Source organism: Falco rusticolus, chromosome 3, assembly GCF_015220075.1.
Source record: "Falco rusticolus isolate bFalRus1 chromosome 3, bFalRus1.pri, whole genome shotgun sequence".
Lineage (NCBI taxonomy): Eukaryota > Metazoa > Chordata > Aves > Falconiformes > Falconidae > Falco > Falco rusticolus.
In genome coordinates, this window is record NC_051189.1 from 112228971 (window position 1) to 112255588 (window position 26618).

Below are 26618 nucleotides of genomic sequence, written 5' to 3' on the forward strand. Positions count from 1 at the left end.
GCTCTCCATGTAAACATTTCCAGATCCGATTAGTGGTAACACACACATAATCGTTAGTACCAAGGTAAAGGTGCCTCAACTGCTAGAAAAGAAAAAAAAAAAAAAAAACACCACCAACCAACCCTGCATCTAGAAGCTGCTCTGAAGGTCCATGTCCCAGCCTCCCCGGAACACAATGCATACTGTTGTACAGCTTCAAACTGATTGATATCATTAGCTCCACAAATGTGGAAAAAAGGGAATGTAAAGTTTATTTTGCCCAGGGGCATGGAAATATCTGAAGCTACAAACCAACAAACGAAAAAAAACAACAAATAAACAAAAAAACCACCACCACACCACACCCCCCCAAAAAACCAATGTTTTTGTTAACAAAAAAAACACCACCACACACACCCAAAAAAAACCCAACACCCCCCCCATATCATACTCTCGGATCAGACTAGGCTAAGCTTTTCAACACCAGGATGGACCAGCTTCTTAAGTAGAACACTATCATAACAAGTTAGATTCTATCTACATGTTGTCTGCAAAGGTACTGCAGTGTGTGATCCTCTCCTGGATTTGAGGTATACAAAAAAGTCAGTTTCTTTTGTCTTCAATGAGCAAACAAATAAGAACAGCCAGCACTGTATTTTCTTCCAGAATTTAAACAAATAGCATACAAGATGGTACGATGGGAAAGCACTGAAGAGTATGGCTTGTATTCCTTTGTGCTACAAAAAAGCTTTTTTTAAAAAATAAAAATAAAAATTTTAAATAAGCTACGTGACAGTAGACACACAAATCTGTGTAGGCTGCTTTTCACTTAACAGCAGAAAAATCAGGGTGGACAAACTTACAACAATCAGACTGAGGAACTATTAATGAAACCTTTTAAACATTGATAGAACAATACCAACCCCAACAAAAAAAAAAAATCAGGACAAGCCTGCAATCAAATTTCATTTCCATTTCACTGAGACAAGTCTGACACTTACAAGAGTATTTCATAGTTTATTGAAAGAGCACTTGTTACAATACAAACCAGTTCTGCTTTTCACAAGGCAGATGCTTGCTCTTAAGACAATCCAAATCTTGTTTTTTCTTAAACAATGGACAGATCTGAAAATCCCATTTAAATCAAAGGCAGCTCACTGATTTCTTTACAGTACAAATGGGTACACAGCATGGATTTCTCATGTGGCAGCTCTTGAAGTGGTTCAATGGGAAGTATCCAAGTCAAAATTTCAACATATAAAGAATAAATTTCAACATATAAAGGATAAAGGACAAATAGTGAAGGAGATACTGAAACTAAGCTGAATGTACTGATAAAAATAGCATCCTCTAATTTGACAGATCCCTAAACTCAAATTGCTTGAGAAAGTATGTTGAAGTCAATCAGAGGAGCGTTAGTGGCATGCATTTCCCCCCACCCCCCTCCCCAAATCCACATGTCCCTAGTGAACCCTAAAGGTTATTTAAGAAATCATCACTAAGGCACAGGTGGATACAAGCCAGCTGTCAAAGCACACAGCACATCAGCACTTAGCAATGGCAATTAAGCTTACTAGAACAGCACTCCCATCATGGATGCCTCGTTTCCATTAACCTGAAAGCCTTTTCACACAATCTTCCATGGAAGCAGCTGTACTACTGTTCATTAGCTCCATTAATACAAAATCTGCAGTGAGAGGTGTGTGTACTTCCAAATAGTGCAAGAGGATCATAAATTTCTCACATTGCTCCCCTTATCAGATGAGGCACTGCAATCAATATTCAAGTTTTAAAGTGGGCAATTATTTTCACAGGAGCTTCCCCCTCCCCCCCCAGTTTCATTTCTGTAATACCCTCCCAAAGGCCAGGAAGAAAGCTGCTTCCTCTGAGCTGGTTGGACTCACATTTTGACACTGACTATCCTTTTGGGTTTTTTGTCGAATCATACAACAACAGAATAGGCAGGGTTGTTTTTCTAGTGCTGCACTAAAACAGCAGGGTAAGACAGATTGATGGCGACCTACTGTTCACCATCATCACCACCACCACAGGCATTTACAGATACTTCTTCTCAGATTTTGAAGCCGAAATAAGTTGGCAAAAACTTTTTAGTGTCTAGTATTAAAATGTCAAGCAGCAGGAGCTTTAATCTCATGTCAGTACATGTAGTTGCACAGACTTAAAATTACTCCATGCTCAATCATGTGGTGATTTTACAAAGGCAGCCAAAATCCTCAACAAAAATAGGACACAAGATAAAACTGGTTTGGTCTTCTCTCATGACCTATGCCATGCAGACTAACTCTGCTCGGCTCACTGATTCCCACAGAATTGAGAGGATTTTCCCGAGCATACATTTTTAAGAGAGACCAAGCCTTTCCGATGATATGAAAGAACTCATTACTCGACATGCATAAAAACAAAGTGTAATGCAGTACTAAAACAGGATTCTAAAATAAAGGCAACAGCAAAATATTACTTTCAGCCCAAAACTAATTTTGCAATTCTGACTCAAGCTCAAAGAAAGTATTGCTCATCTACCAAGGCTTCTTTTTTTAATAATAAAGACATTTTTGGATATGATGCTTTATTTCCTTCATTCAAGTAGGCCAAAGCATGACACAAATGCACGTTACAAAGCTATATTTGGACACAAAATTAAACCTGCCAAAATACAAAATAAAAGTCCCAAGTGATGGAACCAGCTCATTCTTTTTGGACAGTTAGAGGACTGACATTATCTCCTACATCAGAGGGCCATTATGCTATCAGTAACATGTGTAGAGACTTAAGGGTTGACACTTGATTAATCAATATTGAAATGCTGCATGGCTGCCACATAATGTGTGTTGCAACCAGCACCTACATCACACACAGCTGGGGGGGGAAGGTGGGGGGGGGCAGTAGGACAGGAAAAACAAGATGGAAAGTAAGCTTGAGGCACTTCCTACTCACCTACAGCTAGGCTGACACACACAGAAATACAAATTACCAGTAGGTCTTACATTTTATCAAAAAATAAGCAACCTCAAGTAAATGAAGGATACTTGTGCAAAACAGCACAAATCATTTCACTGTACAGGCACACTGCAAAGTGGACCTATCTTACCAAGTGTGGTACAGTGGCCAATTTTGTTTCTAAAATCATATTCAAGTTTTAAATTTAAAAGCAATATTAAGTCCTCAAAGCTTTAGATCAGCACATACTTAAGTCCACAGATTTTCAGAAGTGCGTGCAATTTTGTCTTGCACTTTAACAAACTCAGAAAGTATATAATTATAAATGGGACTCTCCAACTGAGATAAAACCCCAAGGTTATGAAGCCTATTCCTTAATCAGTGTTCTTCTGTAATTTGTCTGAAACAGTCTGAAGTAGGGATTGCAAGCATTTGTTTTATGGCACATCACCTGCAAGTATACACCTCTTCAGATCAAAACAGATACTAAAATTTTGAAGTCTCATTTTGAATGTGGGGAAAAGGAAAATGAATCCTATCTTCTGCTCAAAATGACCTTCTTTATTAAAGAAGTCTTGAAACAGGGGCTTAATCCAAGATCAGAGGCACTAACATGAGGTATCACATTAAGATGAAACAGTTAAATTCCCCTATCTTTGTGAATTCAGCCAATTCACAACGGTTATCTGTAAGTCTTCATAAGAATAACTATTTCAATAACATCTCCCAGACTCATGCCCAAGAAAGCTGAAAACTTAATAAAAAAAATTGCTATTTGAGGCTTCTTCCTGCACCAGTGTCAAAAAATCCTAGTTCCTTTTTACACAATCTCTGTATAATAATTAAAAACTATTATGTTGAGAGAGACAATGGGAATTAGAAAAACTTATTTCCAACATACTGTTTCAGCAACATATATATATTCTGAAATAAAATTCCATTCAGGCAGGTTTAACTGTCACAGCAATTTCATACCAGTAACTATGAACTTAGGCTGAAGGAGAAAAGACAACTACTTGGAGAGTAGGTCTGTTATGACCCAATGCTCTTCTTAATTTCTCTATAAAAAAAAGCCACATATCTTGTCAGCCCACAACTTTTGGTTTAAAGATTATTGTAACTATTAAGAATTTTAGCTGAGTGGAAAATAACTGTTCTGAAGAGCCAGATCAATTTTAAAACAGATGGTCAGTTTCCTTATTGCTAAGAAAAAGCTCACAAGAAACATTCAATGCTATAACTAAATTCCTCTTTTGATTGTCTACATAGATCATGGGAGGCAGGTAGCATTTTGTAAGTTCCAGACAATATTTTCAGCATTAGAAAAATATTCAAGACACACAAAAAAAACCTGGTAAATGAGCTAGCAGGGAAGTTCGCCCCTCCACATCCCTCCCTCCAAGTCTTCTAGTCTATGAAAAAAGTTCTTACAATTTTACAGAATGTTCTTCCAATCAATGTTGTTAAAACCGCAACAAGTCACATGCAAACTGAACGGGCTGAAGGGCCAGTACCTTGTGTCTGTATGTTCAATTATTCAAGTTCTACCTGGCCAAACAAAACCCAAGACATAAGCAAAGCCAATCCTGGCTGTTTCTCAGTGATAAGCCAGAATTGCCCCTGCTTCCCTCCTCCCCCAGACTACTCTTGGCCAACTACTCATACTGTAGTTTCTCTGCCCGCTTTGAGGTTAGGTGCTGAGAATTGGCGCCTCATCCGTGGGGGCGTCACAAACTGGTTATAGTGGTTAAGCCGGTCCGTCTGTTTTGGGTGGGAGTTAGCTGTATTGCCTTCTGCACTGCCTCCATTGTTCTGATTGCAGTAAGGTTGCCGGTGCTGGTGGATGTGGCGTTTTTGCTGGAAAGTCTGCAGGTCCGGATTCTGCTGCCCGCTGTACGAGTGCAATGATTCAGATGAGCCTGATGTCTGACGCCGTAAGCTTTTCTGAGAGCCATTATTGAGAGAATTGCTTCTCCAGCGCAACTGAGGCGATGGCTGCTGCTGACTGCTAGGCTGTGACTGTGTGTTTAACTGCTGCCTGTTAATTTTGATATTATCTTGATTCCTCTGGGGGCCATAAAGATTCCAGAGCTGCTGAGGGTCTTTAGAAGCAGCTCTACTTTCTTTTTCTTTGTTTTCATCTTTGTTCTTATCATCTTCTTTTGGAATTCTAACCTCAATAACTTCATCTTCTGTGATAATGATATGGGTGCCTGGACTCCACGAGTTCCTATGTTTGGGATTGCTTTTGAAAGGAAAGCGGGGCTTGCGATTTTCAGGCGGAATAAACCTGTGAGGCATATTTTGTCGACGAAGTTGTTTTGCTATTTCCTGCTGCTGCAGATTTTTAAATCTAATCTGTTCTTGCCTCATCCAACGTAATCGCCCACGTCTGAAAGCTGGATCACCTGCCATTAACTGAGAAACACGCTCTTCTTTAGCAAGATCATCGTTCTCACTTCTTTTTAAGTCATCTGTGGGCTTTTTATCCACATCCACTACACTGGCAGAGTTTGGAGACTTAGCATTGGCTAAGGTTGACTGAGCTTTCTCTGGAGACCCTATCAGAGGTAAAACCTTCTCCATTTTCAGCATCTTATTTCTAAGAACTTTTATCTCCTCGTCCTTCATGTTGTTCTGCTTCTTCACTTCTTGCAAGATATCTTCCAATTTATCTATATGCACCTTAAGGTCATCCACATCAGTTACTCCTTTACCATTGGCCATAATATCTTCAATTTTCTCATCTCCAACTCCTACTGTATCCCAGACATCACGAGCAACAGCTCGCCAAGATTCACGCTCATTTGGATCCTTTTTCCCATACATGGCACAAAGCTCTTTCATTTTAACAATGGCCAGAGCCTCAATCTCCTGCCTAGTGTGCCTGAAGTCATTGAGTGCTACCTCATAGCATATCTCTTTCACAGCCTGAATCTTTAAGTCTGAGATGGTAACCCATTTGGAGTCTTTGCTAAGGCGTCGACGTTGGGGTATCTGGTACATTTTAATAGGCTCTCGTTTCTTCCCACTGCTGGGGAGGCCACACTTTTTTACAATGGTTTGGAGCTTGCTGGGGGGCAGCTTCTCTCTCAAGGAGGTGATCAGTCTCCAACTCTCCTCACACGATCTCTTGTCCGAATCATCCCCACTATCAGAGTCTGCATCCTTTGGAAAAACAAAAATCAAGAAGTGGCCCCAAAATAACCAAAATTAAAATTGTAAGAAAACGGAAAAGCTAAACAAGAAGTAGCAGGCAAAGAAAACTAAATAAAAAAAAAATCAAAATAGAACAAGTGATAAGGAAGTCCCTGAAGACTGAGTGTTAGGACATTAAAATGTATCTTCAAGAGGCATGGACTGTCAAAATTGGAGCTCTTCACTAAGTTAAGATTAACATTATATTTATAAGCCTTATTATCTCAAAACAGCAGATAATCTAAACTCTTCCCTCCCAATCCCTTCCAAAAAATCTTTAAAAAGATCAACTAAAAGCAAGTTCCTGATTTAAAAAATGAAAAACCAAATGTAATCTGCACTTCACACATGCTACAAAGACATGCAAATCCCCGCCACACACATTTGCCTTGGTGACTGCTGTTGCTTCTTTCAGCAAATCCTCCCCACGTAGGTGAACACAACAGCCATCATAGAAGATCTCATGAGCAGCCAGAGTAAGTCGGGTTAACACTGGTTAGTAACGTTGCACGTGGTTGCAGGAATGCTCAAGTTTAGAATCCACTTCACTACAATAGCAGCCAGAGAAGTGTTAGACGATAAGAAAAAAATGAAACAGAAGCAGCCGAAAGGTTCAATGTTAAAAGGACTGTAAGTGCCACTACGACAGGTGAAGACAGTGGTTCATACTCCAAGACTTGCTACAAGCTAAAAGGATATCCAGAATCAGAGTTTCAGAGGTGGGCTGTGGTTTGTTTTTGGGGTTTTTTCCCCCCCATTTGTCACCTTGTTGCTTAGTTTAAAGAAAAAGAGGCATTAATAGTCTTGTCTGTCCGAAGAATGAGTTTCAGAAGAATGCTGCAGTAATGACTTTTTTTTTTAATTGTTTTAGTATGAATTCTCTATTTGATATCCTTGATTTGTCCTCTTCTCAAACCCTAGAGCCTGGAGCTTCCACACACTTGCTAAGAGTTATGCGTGTTTTGCTTCTTCATTACAAGTTTTCCACCTTTTGCTAAATGATTTTTAATGAGCAGTGCTTCAGGTTTCCATATGCTAGGAATGTTTGTTCAGGTATACTGCCACCAGAAGTTAAGAACAACCATTATTGCTTACTGCAACCAGGAACTAAAGTCAGACTACTTTTCTTTAAAGGATTATTAAGTTAAGATGTCTCTTTAACAAATAAAAAGTCCTATGTATTACTGTCATCCAAACATCTTCAATAAAACACAGCAGTCTGTCTCTAATGAACCCCTAACTAACACCCTTATTTTTCACATAAAGAACTATAATACATGAGAAATCAGGAACCGTAACAGCCAGTTACTCTAAAACCAAAGGAAGCCCAGGTCATTGACTTAGAACCACAGGCTCCTAGACTTAAGACTTCGGGTAGAAGACCACAAAGAACAGGGAATACAATATAATTTGTTTTGGGAATGATAAAACGGAGTAAAAGAAATACTGTTCTGCCCTATGGTCAACAAGCTCCATAGCCTAAGAGTCACATTATCTGAGCTTCTTGTGACCTTATGTATTTCTAATATTTAAGAATAGCACTAGCGAATCAACTTTTCCTAGTTTAGGTCAAAAATATAGCAAAACATTGTTTAGAAACAGAATATAAACTCTCTGAGTTTACAGCTGACAAAATTTGTGGCCTAAGGAAGCAGCGTCTAGCAAACTGCATATTGCAGTGGAAACAGAAGATGCCCAGGAGGAAGACACTGTACAATCTACACATTCAAGGTTACATCCAGAAAGGCAAAACACGACCTACTCAAACATTGCCACAAATTCCACAGGATTATTCTTATAGGTTACAAAATTACCATATTACTACTTATGGGTAAAGCAGGTTTTGTGGATAAAAAGCTGATTAAGAGACACTATGTGGTCGTTGCTCTATGTGCACTCAGAGGTTAACCAGACCAATTATATAGGTATATACCCACATTCTAATAGCAAGTGGTCACTGCAAACGCATTATGACCAAGAAAATCAGGAAGATAATTTTAGCTCTATTAAACACATTTTCACATTCAATCTGTAAAATGGAAAATTATTATTTCTACTCCCTAGTAATACTAGCAAGGCAAATATATATTAGCTGGAAATTTGGGGGGACAAGAGCTGTTATTTATCTTTTTTGTATAGCACATCTGACAAATAAACACTCAAATTGGTGGGAATCTCAGCACAAAACCAAAACCACAAGGTTAACTGGATTAGCCAGCTTCTTATAGCCAAGATTATACTCCAATTTAGAACAAGAATAATATTTATATTTCAATATCAGTCTGAAACAGCAGTAAGTTAGAAAACCTGATATTGGAGCTGGATATCACAGCAACACAAAAATTTTTAAGGTATACAAGCTGAAATGCATCCCCAGACTTCCCAGTCATTATTCAACTATTGTTCTATGAATGCATTAATTCTGTCCATTCCAGACTGTGTACAGTGACATAGAAACGACAAAGTGCATCAAGAAGTTTTGCTGTCATCTGAAATATTTTTATTAATCATTGCAATAAGCAGGGTACTGCTTAACTGACCAATGATCTCGTGTGCTATGATCCCTTACAACTAGGAAAGGTGTCCTTCAGGAATAACACTGGTAATGCATATAGGATAGTCTTCCACTTTTGTCCACTAACTGAAATCAGCAAAACCAAGCCAAAACAAGCTTAAAGAAATCAGCAACCTTATTACAGTATTAAACAACCTACTATCTAAAGAACCTTCCCTTATTCTTAAGTATATGGGGAAACAAATTCCCTTCGCAACTCTTTCATAAGTGCAGCCTTATTTATTTGAAGCAGCTCCCCAGACAGCCAATTCTCACGTCTTTAATTCATACAATAGCTTGGCTTATGCCTATCAGCTAAAATTTAAGGGACGGAATTCCCATTACTTGCATCTCCCTTTGACACGTAGCCAAAACTACTCTCCATCCAAGAAATTAGTCCCTTGCAATGAAATAATCAGAGGTGCAGAAGTCTCAGTGTATAATATAAATAAAATTTTAAAACTATGTAGCTTCTACCTATAGAAGTCACAGTACTTTGCTCCATTCTGGTTTTGGGAAAAGGGGAAGGGCTTTACAGTTTAAAACCCAGCATGCATTTAACCCACAGTTTTCAGTGATCTCAAACTCATATTACAAACAAATGAATCACAATTCTGAAATTTTTATTAGAATTCAGGTACAACTATGTTTATGTTCTGGCTAAAAACAACCCCATGTAGTTAAAGCAGAATCAGGAGACTCCGGTTTCTTAAGGAAATCTAGATTTCATTCCTGGGCTTGGTCTTGTGTTTAAAATTCACAGGGTGCTTGAAGACTGCATACATTTCTATTTGTAATGCACTTCAGAAGATAGTTGTTGTGAGAAGACTGAAGTCTTCCTATATCAAACTTAATTTATCAGACTTCCTATTTAAGAAATAGGTGGTATGGTGGAATTCTCATTGCTCTGAATGAATTAACATTCCCTCTGCACCCTGCTTCCTAGTCAGAACCCCACTATCAGCATGTGTACCATTAAGACCCTTACAAGGAACTCCATGCAGGGGAAGGGAGAAGGGTTAAAACATGCACAATGCAGCAACATTTTTAGACATCATTCAAAATAATAAACCTAGTGTATCAATGTTCTAGGAACCTCTTTGGCAGCACAAAATTAGTATGTTCTGGTGATCCAAGACAAAAATAAAGGCAAACATCCCAAGAAGTAGCTGTTTAGACTACTGAAAAGGAACTTCAAAAAAACCAGAGCATAGAAATGCCCTTCTTTCAGGTTAAGTTGCCAGAAAACGAACCTGTCCCAACAAAAACTGATAAAAGCTACTTCATTGTCAATTACAATCTCTGAATTAACACGAAGGAGCTCACTTACACTGACAATAATTTACTGTAGAGACAAAGTATTTGAAAGCAAAGGGAGAACTGCATTGTGCAGACAACCCAAGCAGGTTTCCTAAACTTTCAGATAAGCAAGGACAGGAATTACTGTTTGCTGAAGGTATAGTTAATCTGAAGTAAGGACACGTACCAGCCTTTGCTGCTCCAACAAGAGATCAGCTTCCTCCTTCTCTTTCTTATATAAAATCTCCATTTCTTGTAATCTGAAGATGAACAAAAGAAAAAAAAAAAGTAGTCAAAAGAGGTCATTATTGTCACAATGGCATTACTCTACACACACAGCCCACTGAACTACAGCTACAAGGATAAAAGTCATTCCACTTAAAAGGAACCGTTATTTGTCTGTTATAGTACTACAGAACTGAAACTTCCTCTAAGTTTCAGTTTAGTCCTTCACCCAAATGTGCACAGGGTTAGTGGCAGGTTCTTACCTGTGATTTTTAAAGGAGCTAGAGAACTGAAACACTGAAATAAAATAACGAGGAAGCTTTCTGAACTGTCAGAACAGGTAGCAGAGATGCTATGTGGCAGAACCTAAGTTTAGGTTTGCACGGACACCAGCCAAATAACCAACATTTGCCTCCTCCTTGTTCCAGATTGAAATCGAGTTATTTTGTTACCTTTTCTCCATCTCCTGCTTCATGTCAATGCCCTGCTTCTCCAGAAGCTCCCTCTGAGCAAATGTCCAGTCAACTGGCTCAGAGGGAGTCTCAGCTGATGGTGTTTTCTCTCTTTCTGCTCGTGCTTGCTCTGGGTGGTTGAATCTGAAGACGTGATTTTTACCCATGATGATACGATTTCCTAAAACATAGGAACAGAAGTTAAGTCTTTCAGGTAAATATTCCAAAGCCATTGAAAAACATCACTAAATTATTCGTCCTATCTATCCTCTTGGGTGACAGCATAAGAAAAGATTGCCCTGTAAGGATTTCTGTGTACACTGAAGTTACTAGGTGTCAAGAAAAAAACAAAAGAATGCCTGGTTTGTAAAGGACAAGACGCTGCTGATAAGAAGCAGTGCTCACAAAGGACATCATCGTCCCAGCAGAGTTTATAAAAAATAAAAGGACAAACTTGGAGACTCACCAACAGTGGCAGTGAATAAAACATCACTAAATCCCATTCCTCTCCTCCAGTGACAGAACATGAGCAAAAGCCACTTCAGCAAAATTTTCAGCTTGGAAAAGCCTAACTTCAAACACTGGAATGCATGGTGCTTACTTTTCTTTAAGATATGGTTTACATGTATTGGTTTTATTGGAGTCCTAATCAGTGGGATTTTACACCTTCTTTTACACTCATGTAAAAAGAGCTGAGGAAATCTCATATTAAGTCTTTTAGATAAATCCTAGAGATATCAAATGTCCACAAGGCCTGAAACATGTGCGTGATGGAAGACAGTAAAATGCCTCTGCTCTTCCAGAGAATATATTAATGTAGTTAACATTTTAAAAAGACATTCCAGTAAAAATAGACCAAAGTAACCAAAACTGTCCTTATAAATATATTACTAAAATATAGACTCTTAAAGATGTCAGAGACTATGTCTATATTCTTCTAGTAACTCAATCATGTAGATGCAGGGGGAAAAATAAAAAAACCCAACATCTACTTCAAGACAAAGTAATTACTAAATGATAAAAGTCATGCTATTTAATATGAGCCATATGCAGGCACAGAACAGCAAAACCTGTTCCTCCTTCATTGTCCAGACTTGTGCTGAAGTCAGTACACTTGCTTCCATGAAAATGCTCACTTATAACTTGACACAAATAACTCAGGAGGTGGGGTTTTTTTGTTTGGTTTGTTACCAGTAGAAAAGTGGGGGAGGGCCACAAAAAGCATGATATCTTGAAAGAGATAGGTTAAACCCCGTAATTTAGGGAAGTCTCTCCCTCCTCTAAATCTTCGCCCACATGTCTTTTTAAAGGAATGTAGGGGACTGAGTGGGAAATCTAATGAGAGCAAAGAGAATCTGTTGTATTCCCGCAGAGGGTCATATCTAAGCTTTGCCAGGAAACCAGGAATTTTCCATCAGCAACTGGCAGTCTGTCTGCTCTGTCTCACTGAGACTGCCAAGGGCAATAGGCTTGGGCAAGAATGTATTTGAATAATATCAGGGTAAGCAGAAGGACAAGCAGGATGCTGTGTGGCGGTGCATATTTAAGTACACATACAGCTAGTGCAGGAAAGAATGAAAGAAAATTAACTGCTGTCAATACAAAAATGGTACCAACTTCTGTTTAAAAGCTACGCTCCAAAAAAGTAACACTGCTGTCCTTGAACAGCACCCAGCATTCTCTACATATGATGCAAATATCACATATGGACAATTCTTAGGTACAGAGTCTACCAAAAAATCCTAACAATTCTTACCTGAGCGCAACTGCACAGGCTGCACAACCCTCTTGCCATTAACATAAGTCTCTGATCGTTCACAAGGCTCCAAAGTAACAATAACTATGAAGAAAACAAACAACATGGATGAATGAGACTTTAGAGAGCACAGTATAGAAACAGAAGTGTGCAGACCCTACAGGCCTCTCATTTTCTGCCTATCTTCCTACTAACACCAAAACAAGATACAAATGAACCGCTCCTTGATGCCATGGCTAAAACAGAAATAACGCCCCACAAGAAGAATCAATACTACTGACAACTCCAGATATTGCAGCTGGAAATTATTAATGTTTTTTCTGTTTGAATTTTCATGTTTGTAGTTAACGAAGATCAGAACTTAACTCTTATACTGACTGCAGCAATTGAAGCTAAATCTAAATCTAAATCACTTAAATCTAATTTTCTTCGCCTAAGACTCAAAAAACCCAGCGAGTCAAAGATGATTGTTTCCTTGAGGTAAGAGAAACTTACAAATACCAAGCCAACTATTAAGTAATAGGGGAAAGATTCAACAATACTTTGCTAGAAGTAGGTTTTTACCTTCACCATTGTTGTTCCTCTCACTTCGAAAGATACAGTGTTCTTCTTTGATATGAGCCCCACTCAGTACAATGTCTTGCCTTCGCTCAGCGTCAGCCTGGCCAACCCTGGGTCCAAGAGAAGATATTTCAAGAGCAAATCAGACACTTCCTACAACCCTCAGAAATACCCTGGAAAATGGTCTACACTATTAAAACCATCCTTCAAGTTCAAAGGGTAGAAATAGCACTTTGCATTGCAGAAAACTTACCAGATGCACCATAAATTGGAGGATAACTGCTTGACAAAAGAAAAGAGATGTTTCCTCTCTCTTAAAACATATAATTTAAAGAGAGAACTGAAATGTTAAAACACCTTCGGATTTAATGTGTTTCCTTGTCTCTTGTGTACCCCCTTCTCCCTTTAGCAAAGGCACACAGAAGGAAAAAAAAAAACCACAAAACTAACAGGAACTTCCAGTGGTGCATTTCAGCTGGCATACAATGATCGTGCCTTCCAATAATCACCATCTGCACTTTAACAAAGCAGTAAAAATGGCTCGGGAGACTCTTGCTGACTAACATGATGCCACACGCAGTTTCATCCAGCTTCCAGACAGTGAGAGGCTAGGAGTATCCCTGGAGCTTGAAGATTTATGTCCATTCCAAACTCAAATATTTGAGGAACTCTAGATACGGACAACTTAGTTTTCAATCCTAATGTTTATGAACTTCTTGCTCTACTTATTACTCTATACATTTCTGCTGTCCACTAGCTAGGCTCAAAATTTAAAATGGTTTCTTAAGCCCTAAGCTATTCTATTGATTGTTCTGCACTGAATTCTCTACAAGTTTGATATTCTTTTCAGTGGGTCCAATGCATATTAGAGTAGTACCATACAGCAGCACCTGTCTGTGTACTCTTCCCCATCTGTTCCCAAAGAATATACAAACTAAGCAACCAAACATGGCTTAGTGCTCCAAAGATAACAAAAATCACCTCTATTCTTCCAGATGTCTTGAAACAAGTTTTGGAATAAAATCCATTTTAAATTCCAAATCTGGCTATTAAATTTAGTCTCATACATGTGAATACAGAGTATGTTAACTGTGCAGAGGCAAAGATAAGAGTTTATTTTAAAAATGAAGTGAATGCTCATCCATATTCTAGTTGCTTTTATCAAGTTTTCAATCCTCCACCCACCAGAATCTCAAAGGTATTTTCAGGAAGTTTTATTATTTTTGGTTTGCGGTATCTTAGATATCATGCTTTCTTTTATTGCCCAAGTGTAGTAACGAACTTGTTATAAAGCTAAGTGACTGCACCCATTACTCTGAAAGCAAAAAATCAACCTAAAAGAAAAAGCGTTTATGTACTTTTTTCCACCTACAACAATCTCATGCTTTGTTTGTACCTGCAAGCTGAATAGTTCAATGCACAGTTACTTAATCTCACGGTGTCTCCAGCATGGGGTTTTAAGCAAGCAAAGAAGCAGACCTCAGAGTGTATTAACACCAATCCTCACCTAGTAATACCATCTTTGATGTAGTAAAGCAGACATTCAGACATGAGAGGATCTTCATTAAGGTTTACAAGATGAGGAGTCTAAAAGAACAAAAAGGAAAGTTAATTAAGAACGGAAGACCTATTTTCAGGCTTCTTCCCACAGCTGTGGAAGATGCACATTAATCCAGCAGCCTTGCTATGTATCTTGAGGTTATGCCATAATGCATTTTTTCAAATATAACCTCTTGCGGTACTGAAGAGCATAAAAAAGGAACAGCAGAAATAGAGCCCAGATTGCTTAGTTATCTGAAATATCAATTGAGGGAATAAAGGCTTCAGCTGGAAAAAAAACCAAACACCACAATTCCTTGTAAAGTCTCTGTAAATTTGTTAAGGGAAGTCCAACAGCAGAAAGAAACAGTAAAATTTTTAAACTGATGGGGAATCGACTTTGACTTTTCTTGGGCAAAACAGGTGTGATGCTCATTTGGCAAAGTCCATTAACATCCAAAGAAAATCTAAAACTACTAGCATTCTTCAATACAAACAGCTAAAAAGCTCTCCATCTAAAGTTCTTCTAAATTCAAATCCACTACAATTACTAAACCAACCTTCTTTGGTGAAAAAACCCCACTGGAATCAGCAAACAAGTCACAAGGCCTTGGTGTGAAAACCTAGCCAGTGAGATCACAGTAAGCACAAATACAAAAGAAAAGGCAAAAAAGGTTAAACAGAATTAAAGAAGAAAGATGATAAAAGAGATGTAAAACTTAGTAAGCAACTTGTCCCTTTGTTAACCTCAAACAGAATAAATTCAACAAAAGGAAATAAATTTGACTAAGATTCCTTGGGAACATTGCTTCCATCCATTTATTATAGCTCCAAAAAGTTTACTTCAGAGAGATGTTAACAGCACTCAGTTTACAGAAGCACAAAAACTACTGGATGTTAAAAATGAAATCTGTCTTTGAATGAAGAAGTCTAATTGTCAATTGCCCAACAAAGATGTAACTACGAAGACAGAAAAGGGGAAAGAACAAGACACCTTTTTCACCCCTGAAAAGATAGGGGCCACCTAAAACTGCAGCTAAGGGTGTCCCATGCCATCATCGCTATTCACTGCATTCAAATCAACACTGGGAGCTGTATAAAGCTTTTAAATCAAGAGAAAACTGGTAAGAAACTAAATCCTATAGTCAACTACTGTAACACCACTATGACTTGCACCACTTGGACACTCTGAAAATACTGCTGTACCCTATACAAACGTTTCAGCATCCAAATTCATTTATCACACTAAATTAAAGTCTGAATGGGTCTTTCACAGGCAGAGATTTTTGTAAGAAATAAAGCTCAACAACTTGAAAAATAATGCTAGCAAAACCGACTGTTCACTCATTCTATTATTCATACACAAAGAGTTATATCTTAAACTTTCTCCTGTCCGCATTTCTCAAGCACGAGCTGAAGGACTTGCCCTGCTCCCATCTTTGATGACAGCACCAGCAATTACATTTCCACAAACCATTTAAGAAGTTTCCTGCCAAAAGCAAAACTGGTAGATACAGCAACAACTGCACAATGTCGTACCTTTTAATTTGTAAAGTAGGCAAAATATACCTTACAGAGTTCAATTTACAGCTCAGTGGGTAAAAACACAATGCTGTCCTAGTAGCATACAGTTAGATTATATATTGGTACTTCAGAAGTGTAAAGTCTTTATGAAAAAGATTTCAAATTTGCTATCTACGTCTCAGGTTTTCACAACAGCAGCCACAGTTACTAGAAGGAGAACTAATGAAACTCAAGTGCAAGGATAGTAAGAAACAGAAGCAGAAAGGACTAGGTCAAGAGTTTTACTTCTCCTAATAAATCCTATATGGGTAAAAATAAATACTATCTATTACCAACACAACTACTTAATCCAGATGGCATTTATACACGAACCTGATCAGCTGAAAATGCACCAAAAGAGTCATCAAAAAGAGCTGAGGGCCTCTGAGGGAAAATCTAAAAGGAGATTAGGATCCATAACAAAAGGACATGTAAAGAACACTCAACAAATTGCCGTCTTTACAAACCTTAGGCACTTCTGGAGTTGATAACAAAACCAAACCAGACTTCTACCTACTGCAAACATAACAGTTTAACACTACTTTAAGCAAAGGATTAAATATTTTAATCAGTTCTGCTGTCCCATGTTTCTGTACAATGCCTCTAGATAGGTCCCCATTTAACCTTAAATCAGGTTTGTTACATGCTTGCACATAGAAGTTTCAGGCTAAAATATTACCCTGTGCTCCTTGTTCAAAGATTTTTGAGATACAAGTACATTCTTCTCCTTGTACTTCTTCAATAATTCTGCTTTAACTGCATAGATAGCTTCTTTACCAATTTATCATTTTATATTTACAGCACTGATTTATGACCTTTTCCTGCATAGTCCTGCTTCTTTCAACTTTCAGAAAATAGAAGTATTGATATATCCTGAAAGAAATATTCCCCTGCATCCCGTGTTCAGTGGTTCATTAGATAACAACCCCTTTTTCCAACAGCAAAAAGGATTAACAAAAAAATTCAGGGAAAAGCATCTAAACAAGACGTCAAACTTCTGTGAGAATCTTAATGAGGAGTAGGTAGAGTACCTGAAGGTCACACACAGATACTGCTGAAAACAGCAACAACAATTTATGAGGCAGCATTTCTGAGCTGCTAACGAAACAACAATATGCAAGGAGCTACAAAAAAAATGGGCAATAATCCTTAGATGTAATGTGTTTTGATAGATTCTAACAATAAAGCCATTTCCAAAAAGACACTGTAAGAAGAACTTACTACTAGGGGTCCAAACCTCACTTATGTTGTTACGTATCTTACATGAACACAAGCCCTTGTATGAATGGTAGCTCCTCATCACCCTTTCCTCCCAGGTCCACCAGCCTTTTGAAGACATTACGCAACTGTTACTCTTTTTTTTTTTTTTTCTTACCTTTTTAGGTGAGAAGACTCCCAGTGTTCCTCCATCTTCCCGAATGGCAACTCCCATTTCTGCCAACAATGCCTCCCTGAGAGAGAAAAGGTATGCATTATATTTTGAGCTTCTCAGACAAAATTAGAGAAAATCTTAGAAAAAAAAAATAGACCTTAGTCTAATGAAAGCCATGTAATATAATACATTAGACTTTCAACAAGCCTATCAACTGACCATACAGCCAGGACTTTCACCACCTCATAACACAACAGGGCAAGTTTCTAAACTTTAGTCCTAGAACTTACAGACCTGCGCAACAGCAAGAATTTTTACAGAGATTTAACAGCATTTTAGTGCAATAACCTATCACAAGGTCAGTACATTTTAAGACATTACATTCGTTGCTTCTTTAAGGAAGGTTAAAGTCTGTTCTAAATTTAAAAATTTCATTTAGTTAAGAGGAGCTACTACTATCCACTAATTTACAAAGACTTAACTGGCTCTTCCTGATCCAATATAAAAAGTACTTTCTCCTTCTTAAGACATAAAAAGGATTCTATTGGGTCAAACTCTTCATGTAATACAGTTTCTTGGCTTTGACAAAACACAACAGTGGCACCAACACAGAAGAATAAGAACGTGGCAAACACTATGCTATTTTCCCCAAAGTATTTTCACAGTCCCCCAGTTTCTTCCTAAAGAATTCCCATAATTAACCATTCCATTTCTTTTAAACAGCTATCCAAAATGTTGGGGTTTTGATGTTTTCTCCTTTGTTTTTCTTTTTAATTCAACTCCTATCATCATCAACATAACGTAGTGAAGACTTTCACAGCTTACCTATGTATTGCGAGAACTTCCTATTGTTTCAAATCACCCGACAGCCTTAAAGTCCCTTAGCTCTGTCAGTGAATAATCTATCTCGATCCACTTTCTTCATACACCTCTCACTGGTTTTACAGACTCAGTCACACTGTTTCTAGGCAAATATGTTCCACTTAAGTATTCTGCAAGCTTTTAATATTCTAGTAAGTAATGCTCTGTTTGGCTGCACTCACTTTCTGACAATTATTAAGCATCTCGCTCTAGAACACAATTCAACCAAAGCTGAAAGGTAAAGCTGCTTCGTAATTTTAGATACTCCAACACTAAAAACTCAAATCTTTTCTGCTCAACTTTAGGGCCAAAATTTTTGGAATGTAAAAGAATGGTGGAAAGGGGAAGAAAGAGACGAGGACTCCATGCTGCTCTGCAGCAGAAGCCAATGCAGCAGGTTAAGATTTTACCAGAATTACAACAGTACACTTTAACTGTAGGAAATACAGGAAAGAATACAGCTTCCTCTCAGCATTGCCCCTACTGTTTATATAATGCATAGGTAAACAGAATTGTCACTGAGCACTATTCTGCTGTTCCATCGATTCGGAACAGAGTAACGTTCTCAGTTTTCCACACTTCTCCATTTTCTGGACACCATCCGACCTTTCCATCCTAATGGCCTCAGTTTTCCTCAGCTTCTCCTCCCATGTTTCATTCAGCTCTGCAATGATCTTCTCAGATTCCTGTGTGAAAATCCCAGAAGCTGTTTTACAATTCTCCTCAAAGTTCTTTTCATAATACACAAAACAATGAAAGTCTGTGCTCAGTTCTAGGCCTCAAATTAAGTTTGGATATAAAACGTACTCTTAGCTCTTCAAAACTAAGTTGTCCTCCTTAATTTCTCCAAGGGTAAACGGCCTTGATGGCAAGCTGAGAAAAGATTACTTTTTATCTAACCACAGTCAGACTTTAATTTGAACACCTAAATTTTTTTCTTTTGCTATTTTTTTAAAATCTGATTTACAGACATCATTCAGTAACTAGATGCCAAGGAACTGCAGAGGCCACACTGTTACTTCCATGGCAACAGAGGGTTTCCAATAGGAAAGGGATTTGCAGTGTGTGTTCCAGCCCATTCCAATCCCTGTAGCAGTGTGTCTCATGGATAAGACATGAGAATGAAGCAGAGATTCGACACTGCCAGCTCTCCCCACTCATCCACCCATGGAAATTGGGAGGGGGGCTTTCATAAAAATCAAGAAATACTTCACTGTAATGCACTTTTGATGCAGTTCAATTTTATGCAGTATTGGGATAAGGCCGCTATTGTCTGGATAAAGCATGCTATTCTGTGTGCTTCACATTTTAATCTGTGGGGGCTGGGCAAATACAACAGTGGCAGGATTATTCTTCCTCCTTTTTTCAACTTTGGGATAATGTGGTTTTCTGAAAGCTGAATGCATTTGCCAGTCAGATTTTGTCCACACTAGTGCTGACCAGGCCTCCTGAAGTCTATACTTATGACCAAATTTTCTGCAATTACCACTGCATCAGAGAACCTGTAAACAACAATCACGATTTTCATTTATAATTTCCTTGTAGCTCCAGGCTACAATTAAACCTAAATAATCCTAACAGGAAAGGCTGTGCATGAACACAGTTTCTAGCCCACAACACAGTTAAGTGCCCTTTTCAAGGTGCCGAGGAGATTTTCAACAACTTCTTATATATGCAGTGTGCTACTGTTTCTCTCTGTGAAGTAAAGTTCTCCTGGGTTCACTGCTATTTAGCCTTGGAAAAGACCAAAAAAATGGCCCCCTTAATCTACAGCAAGACCTACCTTCAAACGCTCAATTGCCTCTTCTCCTCCAGGTGTTGACATGATTCTTTCCTGTATACTGGACACAGATGTTAAGCCCACCTGACTACTGAGAGAGCAGGAGGATGGAGATGCAGTGAGGGACCCCATGGAGGCTGTGGAAAAATTGCCAGGACGTTGATTCTCGGAGGCTAGCAAGTATCTATGTTTATTGTTCTGAAAATCTTTCAAATCTGGGAGAGAGACACACAGACAGAGGGAAGGCAGAAAGATGGGAAAAAGGAAAATAGGAAGAGGGAAGAAAGAGGAAGAAGGAAAGGAAGGAAATACCAGCATAAGAGGAAAGCATTTAAGCAGCAACAAGACAAGTTTTGTAATTTTTTAGATGGCAGTTCCGAAACACATCTTTTAATATTAGTATCTATAACATAACAATAACTCATTTCAGACCCTGAGGATTACTAGTTGCATCATAAACCATCTTCATAAAAAATGCCTGAAAAAATAAATTACACACTTGCCAAAAATAAACCATCTTATTCCTAACTGAACACTGAAATGAGCCCCACGGAGCTCAGATGAGGAGCAGATTCCGTTCCTCATGAGATTAGTGACATTTTGGGCTAAAGTCTGAATAGACACCAACCCTTTACACTCAGAAAAACATTCTCTTCCAGGCTCCTTTAATCTAAAATGATGAAGTAAATCTTTATTACAACACTGGTTCTGCTGACGAGCCACCCAGACCACACAAACAAAGAACTACTCCTCTAAATTCTCACAGGAGTGTATGTGAATCACCTGTCAGTCCATGACGGGGAGAGGAGAACACAAGTTCGCAGAAACATTATTATGTTACTTCTTGACCCTCCTTATCTGAAAAATGGAAATCTAAAGATACCTGACCAGTGGAAAAGGTGATAGGTGGTGCTCATACTGCAGAAGGTGCCTGAAAGCTTTTTGGTCTTAATTTAGATGAGGAAGGCCTTAAAAAGCCCCAGAATTTAATAAGGCAGCTTTTGTAGCCTGAAAATCTGGAGGCCTGAAAGATGCCTCCTTCAAAGACAGAAAACAAGAAAAATGTGCATGAATGATTTAAGAACAAATATCCAAAGGTAATTTATTTTAATCTTACTTAGCTTCTCAGATACGTCTGTAAACCATATCCTTGGAATAAGCGCACAAAAAAATCTTACATGGAATTAGACAATTAAGTAGCTCAGTATTAATGATTTTTATAGTTTTAAATTCTATTTCTAAAATAAATCCTTTAAAATAAGCATCCTTATGAAAGAACCAAGTCAAATCAGACCTTGCAAGTTATAAACAAGGGCTTCACACTTACAAAAATGAGATGCTCACCCAGACATTGCATAAATTTCCATGTCCTCCTACATCTCCTCTACTCTTATCCTGAACAATTCTGCTATTGTCAGCCTTATGCCCTAGTTCACTCCACATTCAGCCTGCTGTTTCAGCCTCGTGAAACTGGTGATTGCATCAAGTCAGTTTGAAAACCACCATCTGCAAATCCAGGAAGCAGGGGTGGGAGTTTAACAGAAGAAAAGCAGGTTAAGGAAAGGGAATGCCATCGGGATGAGGAAGGCAGGCATGACAGAGCAGGGAAGATGAAGTCTCCAAAGGCCAAGACGCATGCAGTCCTGAAGATAAAGGACGTGGTGCTTGCAATAGCTTTCGCAGTTGCTGTGACCACGGAGAACCAAAGCCCTCAGCATCATGCACGCTTTTCCTGGAGGCTGCAGCTTTCACACAGATGATATATGCACACGCTGGAAGCAGCATCAGAATGTAAGACAAGGCCAGAATGAGTCTTTACACCACCAGTAGTTTTAATTTTAGGAAATTTCAGACAGATCTCTTCCAGTTGATATTGTTTGAGCAAGGGTGAAGACGACTGACTGAAAGAATTTTAAAAGTCTAGCAACCCAAAATTTACATAGAATACATTTCTCTTGCAACAGACTACATATATTTCCCTTTCATAAAAGCACACAGTAGAACAGAAATAAAATGCTGTTTGCTGACTGCTTTCAACCCTATGAAGTTAATAATCTACAACCAAGTATTTGAGCTCAAATGAGACCGTCAGCAGTATAGGATGTTCAACTTTTTTTTTTTTTAAGAAACTATATAAAATAAAACTCAAGCCTCTCCAGGAGGAACTGATAACATTTCACCTTGAGTTAATCAATTACGGCATTTAAAACAAATACTTTTAGCTGAAAAAGAGATATTAAAATGCCAGGAAGCTAGGTGACCGGAAGCTGTTTCATTTGAATAACTTGAAAAAGGTTCGAGAACAAGATTTTCTGGTTCAACTCTAAATGGCTGGCTGTCATGAAAACAGACTAAAGAACTTCCACTATCCCTTCTATATTCCGCCAGAAAGGAAGAATGAACGTATGTTGCATTTTAAACTTTGCACTTTTTTTTGACTGCCAACTCAGTCTAAGGAACCGTGGTTAAGCTAGTTTCCATGAAACTGCACTGCATTCCACAGTGAGTGTTCTGTCTGGGATTTCCCTGTGAGAAATGCTGGCATGCAAAGCTCAGTTAAAAGCTGACCCAGAGAAAGCAGGTTAAACAAGAGAACCACACAATACACACATTTGCCTCCACTTCCAGAGTATTCATCTCCCATTGGATCAACTGAAAGGAAGCAGGAGGGAAAATACAAGAAGGATCAAAATTGAAGGTTCACTAGCGACATAGGAAGGGAAGAGAAAACTACTTGATGTTTAAAGAAACAAAAGCACAATTTTCAGTAACACAGTTTTTTCAGTTTTGATTTAGAACCAAAAAACAGACTGTACCAAGCATAAAAACACTTGTATTTCATTGCCTTCTGGCCCCATTCTCTTGAAAACAAGTAAATAAAAAGGTAAATACATACTACACATCTTTAAATTGTCTGTGACTAAGTCAGAACTTCTGCTTCACAGGCAAATAAGTTCTGACAAATCAGAAACTGGTGCAATTTTTTTTTTTTTTTTTTTTAAGTCCAAGAATCTTTTAATTCACTGGAATACACTCTGTTTTTATAGGCATTTGCTTCACTAGGAATTAAATCACTGTTCATATTATAGAAGAAAGTACCAGCTAAAATTTTAGTTTATTTGCTTTATTTAGAATGAGGACAAAGTAATCAGGCACAAGTGTGTTCTGGTGCTTTAAGAGGTTGCTGGCAAAGCAAATCAGTACAATACTGCTCTGCCAACCTAACTCAAAATCTCGCCCCAAAAGAATTCATTATTTATTCACAGGCAGCTGTTTCATGGCTAGTTATTTTGAAGTGACAAATGGTTTGTCACTCAGGACATTTTCTAACAGGAATTAGCCGTTGTTTTCTTTCTGAGCGAGGACAGCACTGAAGCCAGGTATCAACAAATAACCTTAACCCCTTAACGAGGAAGAAAAGATGCTTTCTTTCTCAGTATGAAATTAAGCTTCTATACCTCAACTATCCTTTTACTGGCAGCTAGACAAAAAGTCCTCCATAACTCAGCAGAGCAACTCCTGAATGTGTAAGTTCTATTACACAAAATCATTTCTACAGTAACAGGAAACTCAATCCCCACGTCTTCCCTTGAGAGTTTGAAGGTGGTCTGTCAAGTCTACAGACAATCCTAAGGATGCATTGTTTAAAGACAGAAGAGGCTACTATTTTTAAAACCATGTTCAAAATTTAATACCAGCACCTACATTTAACTTCCATGTTTCTAACCGCTTCCGCTCACAGGCCCAGCTCTCCCTCCTCTATAAAAGACACCAACCTCAAGATGATAGTCTGTTTAATCCACTTACTGTCAATAATATCTCCCAGCCCTTGAGCACGCAGGAGATCCTTAAGCCTTGTCACCTCCTCCTTCAGTTCACGCACGAGCTTGGCATTGGGATCTTCATTGATAACAGCATTGCATTTAATCTGTTTTGCACGATCAGCATATCTGGAAACAGACAAAACATTGAAACCTTACAACGAACATGTAAGCGCTTATATGGAACACAGCAATATAGGAGATGTTTAGCTTGCAAGTGTACATCAGAAGAGAATTCTGGATTACAGTCAATTATGCATTTGAATTCATATTTAATACAGGGTATTGCTGCTAAAAAGACAAGTCCTATTCAATATGGATTAACAGTATGTACAACAGACAACATTTTTTTTTTCTTTATTCAGTGCTTTGAAACCTCAGCTTAGCTAACATGCTCGGCTTAGGGACCACACTAGAAAAAACATAGGAACACAAGAAGGTTAGTTTGATTTTTCAAGTTTAGAATCAGCAATAAATCACTAGCTCCCTATTCATATGTAATAGATTGGTTTTCCTCTTTCAAAATAATCGAGTTCTTGCCAGCACAGAGTCGTCTTCCCCACAGATTTTCTCAGAGTATGAAAACCCAAAGGTTTGAAGGATAGAATACAGCCATTTGAGCTAACAGCTATCCATATCCATCTCAGATAAAAAGACAGTACCTTAAAGTGCTCAAAGTTTCATCATAGTTTATGTCTGCTGGACTCAAAGCAGCAACCATTGCAGTTCTGGAGTTACCGCCTATAACAAACAGGCAAGATTTTAGACGGAACTAGAATGCACAGTCTAGGCTCTAACTACTTACTAAATATCAGCATTTTCACAAAATTATAGAATTCAACTATATTCTACCTTACTGAGAAATATTCAAAAAATCATAGGAAAGAGAGTTGTAACTTTAACAAAAGATGGAACTATTTGACTCAGATTTGACTATTAAAATTATTTAACTTAACATTTGATACAAATTTAAGAGAGTCAAAAGCAGTCAGAGAATTTAGTGATAATTTCTTTCCATACTGGCATAGGCAAGTCAGCCATACCTAGATTTTCTCGAAGAAGCCATGTTAGTACAGAATCCCTGTATGGTATAAAGTCTGTCTTCTTCTTTTTTTTACTCTACAAAGAAAGAACACACTACTAAGAAACAGACACCAAATGGAAAATTAATACTTAAAACATAAAAATCATAGTATAGGTACTAAAAGAACCATGACAAGCATACACATAAGCTATCTAAACAGAGGGGTGGCCCGTGGTTGTACAAGTGGTTACTGAGTTTGATATTAGGTAGCATGCAAAATATTCAGCTATCTAAACAGATGATGATAAGCAGTCCAGAGAACTCCCTTGACACACTATGTCCAGAAAGTGTATTCTGTGTATGAAGAATATCTTCCTGACAATTAAATTCTGTGTTTTAACACCATTGCAAGTGAATTTAAGAAGTAAACCTTACTCATTCAAAGGAAGATTCACTTTTCCTTTGTTAGAAAAGTTATGGCTTTTTAGAGCAGTCAAAGGTCTATTTACAGGAGATTGCACAGCTACAGAGATACAGGTACACACGTAAAAGGACAACTACCCAATCTTCCTGGGCTTCTGTAAGCAGTTATTAGGAAACTTGAGGATGGAAGAGATGAAAGTACTTTCACGCTGAAATTAGAAGTATGAGTAGAAAGGAGGTGGTTTAGGGGTTTGTTTTGGTGGTTTTATTTTGGGTTGTTTTCGTTTTTTTCTTTTAAAAAAAGGACAAAAATATTACAGAGACTACTCAAACTGAAGCACAAGGCCACGAGATGTGTGTCCAAGTATTTAAGTACTTCATCGCAAAATCAGTAGTGATCAATGAGGAACTTTCACAAAAGAGAAGATGGCCTTCTGAGCACCTTTGGTAGACTTCCCTCCAAATTTCATTAAAAAGGCTTTGTCTGGCTTATTTGGTCTAAAAGAAACAATTAATTTCTAAAGCTCTGTAACAGAACGTGAATCTTTGGTCATTCATTTACTTACACAAATAGGAGGCAAACACGTTGCTTTGAGAGATGTCAAAAGTCTAATTCCACACAACATTCAATACATGGCTTTGCAATAAAAGGCCTGATTATAATTTGTGTGAAACTCTTCTTAACACTCAAAAGGTGCTTAAAATGTGAGCATTGGTCTTGGAACAGTTCTATTGCCCCTTGCCAAAGGTAAGTAACCTTACAATGGATGAGAAAAATTACTAAGGGCAGGTAAACACCAGATATTAAAGCTGGAAACTAGAATTGACTATTAAATCCATCACATGAGGTAAAGAAAAAAGCATGGAGAGCAGAAACACGAAAGCAGAGACAAAGTTATCCATACTAAAAGTAAATATTCCTCATGTAAGTCACCAAATCAGGAGCAGGAATGTAATAAAAGAATATTCCTAAATACGCACCTAAATGTGTACTTTTCATTCATTTATCCCCAATCTTATAACATTTTAAAAATTTTAGTACGGGTAATTCTAAGGCTTCAAGACTAATTTATAGTCACAGGAACTTCTCAAAGATCTGACATAAAAGGTCCCTGTTCTTTGATTCCAAAATGAAGAGAATAAAATCTTACGCTCAAGCAAAAAAAAGACACCATCCCCTACTACTCAGACCATACCTTGTTAGTGCAGTTATCCTAAGTTGAAAGCATTAAAGAAAGAGGAAGGAGATACAA

The 26618-nt window shown here is 38.0% G+C and overlaps 1 protein-coding gene across 30 annotated transcripts in view; it reads right to left on the bottom strand.

Moving 5' to 3' along the window:
• Positions 1 to 26618, bottom strand: part of KIF1B (kinesin family member 1B) — a 96841-nt gene that overhangs the window by 38402 nt on the left and 31821 nt on the right. For 6 of the 30 annotated variants that reach the window (XM_037378589.1, XM_037378605.1, XM_037378603.1 and 3 more), the window contains exons 10-24: positions 26562 to 26579; positions 24962 to 25037; positions 24581 to 24659; positions 23905 to 24047; positions 22708 to 22749; positions 20101 to 20312; positions 18924 to 19003; positions 17460 to 17535; positions 16418 to 16480; positions 15082 to 15144; positions 14490 to 14569; positions 12986 to 13092; positions 12422 to 12505; positions 10666 to 10846; positions 10176 to 10248 (exon numbers count right to left, since the gene is read on the bottom strand). In XM_037378589.1, coding sequence (XP_037234486.1) covers positions 10176 to 10248; positions 10666 to 10846; positions 12422 to 12505; positions 12986 to 13092; positions 14490 to 14569; positions 15082 to 15144; positions 16418 to 16480; positions 17460 to 17535; positions 18924 to 19003; positions 20101 to 20312; positions 22708 to 22749; positions 23905 to 24047; positions 24581 to 24659; positions 24962 to 25037; positions 26562 to 26579 — 1377 coding nt within the window. Of the gene's footprint in view, positions 1 to 970; positions 6106 to 10175; positions 10249 to 10665; positions 10847 to 12421; positions 12506 to 12985; positions 13093 to 14489; positions 14570 to 15081; positions 15145 to 16417; positions 16481 to 17459; positions 17536 to 18923; positions 19004 to 20100; positions 20313 to 22707; positions 22750 to 23904; positions 24048 to 24580; positions 24660 to 24961; positions 25038 to 26561; positions 26580 to 26618 lie in introns of those variants that run through there. The other 24 variants (XM_037378620.1, XM_037378618.1, XM_037378607.1 and 21 more) reach the window with 12 other exon arrangements.